The sequence below is a fragment of the Boleophthalmus pectinirostris genome, unplaced genomic scaffold (genome assembly GCF_026225935.1).
Source record: "Boleophthalmus pectinirostris isolate CB_2022bp ecotype Guang Dong unplaced genomic scaffold, ASM2622593v1 HiC_scaffold_1657, whole genome shotgun sequence".
NCBI classification, from domain to species: Eukaryota; Metazoa; Chordata; class Actinopteri; order Gobiiformes; family Gobiidae; genus Boleophthalmus; species Boleophthalmus pectinirostris.
The window spans coordinates 1-8,554 of record NW_026571105.1 but is presented as its reverse complement, the minus strand read 5'-3'; the positions used below and the strand labels follow the sequence as shown (position 1 = coordinate 8,554).

At 42.4% G+C, this 8,554-nt stretch overlaps 1 protein-coding gene across 1 annotated transcript; it reads right to left on the bottom strand.

Annotated features, from left to right (window-relative positions):
* Nucleotides 1-3,811: 3,811 nt before the first annotated feature.
* rpl35a (ribosomal protein L35a) lies at nt 3,812-7,866 on the bottom strand (the record flags this gene model as incomplete). The annotated part of the gene is made up of 3 exons (XM_055152225.1): nt 3,812-3,881; nt 4,196-4,340; nt 7,642-7,866. Coding segments are annotated over 3 exons (394 nt in total), but the record flags the coding sequence as incomplete, so codon positions are not given.
* Between the last annotated feature and the right edge of the window lie 688 nt (nt 7,867-8,554).

The window sequence follows — 8,554 nt, the reverse complement described above, 5'->3', positions numbered from 1 at the left end:
CTCGAGCAGAACACTCGAGCACCCAGAACACTCGACCCAGAACACTCGAGCAGAACACTCAGAACACTCGAGCCCAGAACACTCGAGCAGAACACTCGAGCAGAACACTCGAGCAGAACACTCGACCCAGAACACTCGAGCAGAACACTCAGAACACTCGACCCAGAACACTCGACCCAGAACACTCGACCCAGAACACTCGAGCAGAACACTCGACCCAGAACACTCGACCCAGAACACTCGAGACCCAGAACACTCAGAACACGACCAGAACACTCGAGCAGAACACTCGAGCAGAACACCCAGAACACTCGAGCAGAACACTCGACCCAGAACACTCGAGCAGAACACTCGAGCAGAACACTCAGAACACTCGACCCAGAACACTCCACCCAGAACACTCAGACCCAGAACACTCAGCAGCAGCAGAACACTCGAGCAGAACACTCGAGCAGAACACTCGAGCAGAACACTCGACCCAGAACACTCGAGCAGACCCAGAACACTCCACCCAGAACACTCGACCCAGAACACTCGAGCAGAACACTCGACCCAGAACACTCAGAACACTCGACCCAGAACACTCCACCCAGAACACTCCACCCAGAACACTCAAGAACACTCGAGCAGAACACTCGACCCAGAACACTCGAGCAGAACACTCGAGCACTCCAGAACACTCGAGCAGAACACTCGACCCAGAGAACACTCAACCCAGAACACTCGAGCAGAACACTCGAGCAGAACACTCGAGCAGAACACTCGACCCAAAGCTCATGGCGAAGCACTGGCCGGAGGATTCACAAATGATTCTGAGGTAAGTACTGTACATCAGTTACTTTAGCTGCCAACTTTTATTTGGTGTTTTGTTGTATTTACATTTGCTGTAATCTTTAGCTAGTGCTAAATATCTTAGCTTGTTAGCTTGTTGTCACAGTCATTTATTAAAGGTGCTACTGCTAATTAGCTTAGCTTCTTGTTAGCTTGTTGTGGCATGGTACTTTTTTATTTAAGAGGTGATTTTTTCTAATGAGGCCCATAAGGCATTAACACAGTTTTTTTTATAACTTTATATTGTTATAAAAAAAAGCAGAGGAATAACAGTGAGGCTTTAAAAACGTGTCAGACTCTGAGCTAAAGTGGTGCTTATGTGGAGCTAAAAGCAATAAGAGCATTAGTGTTTTATTGGTAACTCTTATATAAATAGTAAATTCATGTTTGTAGTTGTTTTTGACACTGGATCTCCTTTTAATGTGTTACATGTGCTACTGAGAGTCAGTCCACAGAAATGACATAAATGCAGTACACTCAGACTTCAGACTATAGTTTGTAATGTGCAGATGAATCACGTGTTATTTTTCTGTTATGGACACCAGTTTAAAGACTTTTCACCATTAAAAATATAGAACATTTAGTTGTCATTTCTACAGCACCAGAAGCACAGTATTATAAAATATGTTTTAAAATGTGTATTAGACTTTAAAATAAAAAGATGTTATATTTAGTAAAACACTTTGTTTTGCAGAGAGGTTACTTCAAACCTCAGGCTGAAGGCTCGTATGGAGCGTCTGAGGAAACATCATAATCAGAACTTATCAAAGCACATGGAGTGGATGAAGCACCTGGCACAGGTAACTTTCTCCAAACATCCTTGAGTCCTTATCTCTGAGATCTTTCTCAATAATGGTTTAAATATAAAAATCTAAATGTTTTCTGTCCTTGAACTTAAACATGACTGATCTGCTGACAGTGCACTCTTGTTCTTCACAGAATACACAAGATGCTCCTGTTCCACCCTGTATGAACACTGAGCACTCTGATGTTCCACCCTGTATGAACACTGAGCACTCTGATGTTCCACCTTCACCTAGGCGAGGGGGGGCGGCTCCGCGGACTAGACCTGTCCCATTTCAGCCTTCGGAGCCTTCGGAGCCTTCGGAGCCTTCGGATTGGGACACAGCCCTTGAAGCATCGGCTCAAGAGTCGAACAAATGGATGCAACGCTTCTTTTTAATTTTAATTTTATTATTTTTTTATTTATTTTTTGACACTTCAGAGCTTCATCTCGACGTCACTATTTTTCCTGGAGCCTAAACCCAGTTCCTAATTTTTTGTTTTTATATTTTCATTACCGATAATTATTCCTATTTTGTCTGATTTAACATTTACTTAAAATGCAGGACTTTTGGTTATTTTGGTCATTCTTTATGGTTAACATCATTATTTGATTACTGGTTGATTTGCTTAAAGATAATTTGATTTACATTTTTCTTCCAATTAATTATTGCTCATGTGAATCATAAATTTTCCCCAATATTGTTTTTATTATTTTGTGTCTGTGGCTCCTTATTGAAGACGAGTGCAGGTGCATCGTGGGAGTGTGGAGTGAAGCCCAACAGATTTTTACCTCCTGTCGCTCTTCACCTGTAAAAAAAACTCTTTGCAGGTTTGTGTTTTTAACTAAACGTGAAAACTCCAGAAACAGAAAAGGACCAGTGAGTTTGTCCACACTGTGATTAAAACCCGACGTGAAACTGAAGCAAAGAATAAAACTCCAAACTCACGTCAGTCGAGAGTTGGACTCAGACACTTCCTCTGACACTGGAGTCTTTGAAAACCTGGATTTTATTTGGTTTGTATTTTTTAATAAGAACATTTGGAGTCGTGTTTGATCTTCAGATATTTTCACCTGAGACACGTCACAAGTATTTGGACGCTGCAAATTTGAACTATGGACATTTGATTACGTTTAAATTTAATCCAGAAGCTTCAGAAGTGACACTGAAAACTTGGGCAATGTGCTGGAATTTTGAAGAGAAGTGGAGCTGTAGAACATCTGAGACGAGTCAAATATTCTTGATCTGTGTTCATCAAACCAGAGTGTGGCTCATCAGGTCAAACATGTGGAGTTGTTGTGGTGAAGTCACACTCTGGGTGTTAAAGACTCTGGTCTCCAGTGTGAACAGGCGTCGGTTTAACACTGCTGATAACATTTAAACCAAACCGTGACTGATTTAATGAGCTCTACCACATGATGACATCACAAAGTGGAACAGAGCGTTTTCAGTTTGAGAAGAACTTGTGCAGGTTTGTGTGAAACGTGTGAATCAAACAAAACTCCAGAATAATCAGTGTGTCATTCGTTTTTCAAACTAAAACCAAAAATAAGAAAATGAAAAAAGTTTTCTTCATTATTTGTCTCCAAAACCAAAATGAAAAAACTGATGATTCATTTTCTGATTTTGTGTTTACATGAAAAATGGAAAAAACATAACTGTTTCCTGTTTACGTGACTTCAGTGACTGTGATGTCGGACTGAACCAGGACTGAGACTGAGACCTGACCGAGATCAGAACCAGACTGGGACCAGACCAGAGGCTCAGAGCCCACACCAGGGCCGGAGCTCAAAGCTGAGGCTCTGGTTCCGGTCTGGTCCTGGACCCTGGATCAGTCCTGGTTCAGTCCGACATCACAGTCACTGAAGTCACGTAAACAGGAAACGGTTATGTTTATTCCATTTTTCATTTAAACACAAAATCAAAAAATGAATCAGTTTTTTCATTTTGGTTTTGGAGACAAATAATGAAGAAAACTGTTTTTTCATTTTCTTACTTTTGATTTTATTTTGAAAAACAAATGGACACACAGATTCCACCAGGTCTGTGTGAGGAAGAAATCACATGAAAACAGATCGAAGACCAAGTTGTTAGAATAATTGTAGTAACAAAACTGGTCCCTGAACTCGAGTGAAGAACGACCCTGTCTGTGTGACAGGTGCGACAGGTGCAGGAGAGACGACAGGGAGGCGAAGTTTGAACCTCGTTCATTTATTTACAAATAAACCAAAGTTTTTTTCCTCAGACTCGTGACGGGTACAGCATCTGAAACAGACAGGAGCAGACAGGGACAGACAGGTGAGAAGACGACAAACGCAGGAAACTTCAAACTCATTTAAAAAAGCACACGGGGATATAAAGTACAGTACTGCATATACTGTAATACTGTATGTGTATTTAAAGTACAGTACCGCCCACATTAATACTGTACACAGATGGAGTACAGTACTGCATATACTGTAATGTAACTGTACATGTACACAGTAATAAGACAGTAGTATAACAGTAGTACACAGACAGTACACAGACAGTACACAGACAGTACACAGACAGTACACGTGCAGATAGAAGCGTCTCACCACTCGTACGCGGTGTCCGATGGCCTTGGCGGGGAGGTTCCTGTTGAACTTGGCGCGGACCATCCCACTGCTGCCGTGAGCTCGCATCACTTTGCCCCAAATCACACGAGTCTTGTTGGGTTTACCACCAGGGGTCACTGTGTTCCTGCGAAACACACACAACACACTCGTGACGAAGAGGAAGAGGAGGAGGACGAGGAGCAGAACCTCACGCGTGTTCAAATAAAACTAAACCGACTAAGCAGCTCAACGACACAAACTGAACCTGGACCTGTGCTGCAGATCTGACGTCGATTTAAAGTCGATGAGCTCAAACTGTCAATAATGGTCCTGACGTGTCCACAAACTCCAAACGCTTCAGTGTCTCAGACTGAGCCCCGTGAGCTCGAGGACGTGAGAGTCACACGGACACAAAGTTTTACTCAAACATCTCCAAAGCCACAAATGCTCTGCTCCACCTTGTGATGTCATGGAGTGGTAGTTTAAGTGAACAGCTCTGAAATGATCCAAATGATTCTAGTGAAAATGAGTTTAAAACCACAGTGGAGCGCTTCCTGTTTTATCACATGACATCACATGTTTGAGAGAAGAACTCAGGTCCGTTTATGACGAGGAAAACCACATTAGAGCAGAACAGGATTGTGGGACATTGAAAGTCCTTCCTCGTGTTGCGTGGACCTTGGACACGTTTAGACTCATGTTTACACAAATCATTTAAAGAATCACTTAGTTTTTTGGCACCAAAGTCAAAAAAAAAAAAAAAAAAAGCACCATGTTGTAACTGGAACTGATGCTGAGTCTAACAGTAAATGTACAGTAAAAAATAAAATGAAAATAACAAAATCTAAAATCACAGCTTTATTCTTGGCCTCAGACCGGCAAACTCCTCAGAGAAAAAAAGGTGACTGAGGGGTAACACGTTCTAAAAATAATGAATTACTGTTCTACGTTGCTTTTTGCTGTAACGCAGTAATGTGGAATTACAGAGGAAAAAATGTAATATTTTACTCGGTACAAATGTAACGCGCATCACAAAGCTTTTTTAACCAGGATTGAAGTGGTGGGTTTTTTGTTTTTCTTCATACAAATTTGCTAAAATCAGCGCGATATCAGCAGCGGTGAAACACCGGAGACACGCCCACAGACCATCAGGAAAGAGCGGGAAAAAGCACCAACACAGAACGAACCGCAGCTGATGCCCGATCACACCTCAAACACCCTGTCTGCAAGGAGCTTCCAGGTCTAGTCCTGGTCTAGTCCTGGTCTAGTCCTGGTCTAGTCCTGGTCTAGTCCTGGTCTAGTCCTGGTCTAGTCCTGGTCTAGTCCTGGCCTAGTCCTGGCTTAGTCCTGGTTCAGTCCTGGTCTAGTCCTGGTCTGGTCCTGGTTTAGTTCAGTCCTGGTTTGGTCTTGGTTTAGTCCTGGTATAGTCCTGGTCCAGTCCTGGTCTAGGCTCGTGTATCTCCATACGTGCATTCACTTTCTGTACATTCTAGAAGTTGCAGTTTTGACGCTTGTGTCGGGGGAAACGCTGAGGTGGAAACAGGCCCTGACCATGTGACCCGTGCGGCTGGTACCATGTGGTGCGAAACATCCAGACAGAAGCGCGAAACTCATTTGGTTGGTTCTATGTCGTTCTGAGCGGTTCATCCTTCACACATTTGGCTCTTCCCGGGGAAAGCGCTTCTCAAACCCCGCTCCCTGACCTGAACCAGACCTGAACCAGACCTGAACCAGACCTGAACCAGACCTGCTGCCGCCGGGTCAGGACTCTCGTTTGGACGCTGTTCCTCAGACATGTGTTACTAGTTCTGCCCATAGAGCATCACTGCATAAAAGAAAACACTTCCACCAGTGATTAGAAATTAATTTTACACTCATGAACTTCATTGTAACACAGACATATTTGTATCTCTGGAAACCTCAGACTCTGAACTCTTCATTTCTGGATGTTTAAATGTGATTCAACTCATTTACAGGTTTATAACAGCTCAGTGAAAATGAGTTTACCTGGTCAGGTGCAAACTCGAAAACAAAAAACTACATTCAGCATCTGATATCTGCATGTTCTGAGTAATATATTCACAAAAAACTAAAAAATATACTTTGTCAAAGTATTTAAACAGATTTCATATCACCAGATACAGTAAAGCCAAGTGTTCACCTGTTTTTACCTGTTGTTCACCTGTGTGCACCTAATTCATTTTATCCATTTACCTTATTCAACTCATTTAATTTATTCAACTCATTTAGCTTATTATAATATAATAATAAAACTCTTCCCCGTCAGTGTGTGTCCAGTATTTATCATCTTGGTTATTTTCTCGTGTGCAGAGCTCCACATAAGTGTTTGTTTCTGTAGTGATTGTTATACGTCGCATCTTGGAAAAAAGACTGAAATATTTTAAAGGACTCGTCTGAGCAACATCCAGATTTCAGGGACAGTTTTGGTTCATAATCGAGTATAAAGCTCAGATAGTTTGTTTGGACATCGCAGGACTCCACACAGACGCATCAGCTGTATTCTCATCTTCGTAAGTTTCACTCTCTGTAAGTCCGTCACTGTCTCTGTTTTCCACTTTATAATCACCTTCATCATCACTTTGAAATCTATAAAAGTCACTTTCTCTAAACTTATCCATAAAATACATCCCCTCCTCATCATTTCTAAAACTGCGCCGCAGCACCGCGATCTTTCCATTGCTCGTGTTTCGTGTTGTGTTTTTTCCGGAAGCTCCATCGTCACTACTTCGATTAACTTCGGAAAAAATCGGCGAAAACATCTCCTTGAATCCTATTGGTCAGTCTAGTGTGGGTCGTAGTGGCTCCACCGATCACAGTCTCTGTTTAAATGTGAAAAACCGAGCCGTTTCTAAAGGTCGTCAAATCACGTCTTTAGTGAAACAGCGGAGGAGTCAAAAGTCGTCATTAAGGAAACAGGGGGACGTCAAATGTCGTCTTCATGGGGGAAAGAGTAAACAACAAACCGAGACGACAGAAAAGCCGGGAGCAGCTGAAGTGTGCTTCCGGTCCACGTAAATATGTTGGTGTCCCTGACCAATCAGAACCCCCCAGATGCTGAGCGGAATTAAATAAAGACAATTTAACATGTTTTCCATGTAATCCTCAACTCAGAATTATTTCTATTTAAACTCGAAGAAGAATTTAATCTGAACTCGAGCAGAGCCGAAAGACGACAAGTTTGCAGGTATGTGGCCTTGTAGACGTAGTACTTTTACTGTAGTAGTAGTAGTATTGGTGGTAGTAGTAGTAGTAGTCACTTCTTGGCCTTGTAGACGTAGTACTTTTACTGTAGTAGTAGTAGTAGTACTCACTTCTTGGCCTTGTAGACGTAGTACTTTTACTGTAGTAGTATTGGTAGTACTCACTTCTTGGCCTTGTAGACGTAGTACTTTTACTGTAGTAGTAGTAGTAGTAGTAGTACTCACTTCTTGGCCTTGTAGACGTAGGCGCAGCGTTTGCCCAGGTAGAAGTGGACCTCGTCTCGGGTGTAGCAGCCCTCGAGCTTCAGCAGAGCCGTGTGCTCGCGCTGGTTCCTCAGACCGCGTTTGTACCCGGTGAAGATCGCCTTACTCCACAGTCTGACAACACACACACACACACAGTAAGATACACATACACACACACACAACACACAGTAAGATACACATACACACACACAACACACAGTAAGATACACACACACACACACACACATAGACACACACACACACACACACACACACACAGTAAGATACACATACACACACACACACAACACACACACAGTGTAAGATACACACACACACACAGTGTAAGACACACACACACACAGTGTACAAGACACACACAGTGTAAGACACACACACACACACACAGTAAGATACACATACACACACACACACACAACACACAGTAAGATACACACACACACACACACAGTAAGACACACACACACACACACAACACACAGTAAGATACACACACACACACACAAAGATACACATACACACACAGTAAGATACACACACACACACAAAGATACACATACACACACAGTAAGATACACATACACACAACACACAGTAAGATACACACACACACACACAACACACAGTAAGATACACACACACACACAACATACACACACACACAGTAAGATACACATATACACACACACACACACACAGTAAGATACACATACACACACACACACACACACAGTAAGATACACATACACACACACACACACACACAGTGTAAGATACACACACAGTAAGATACACATACACACACACAGTAAGATACACACACACACACACACACACAGTAAGATACACATACACACAACACACACAACAC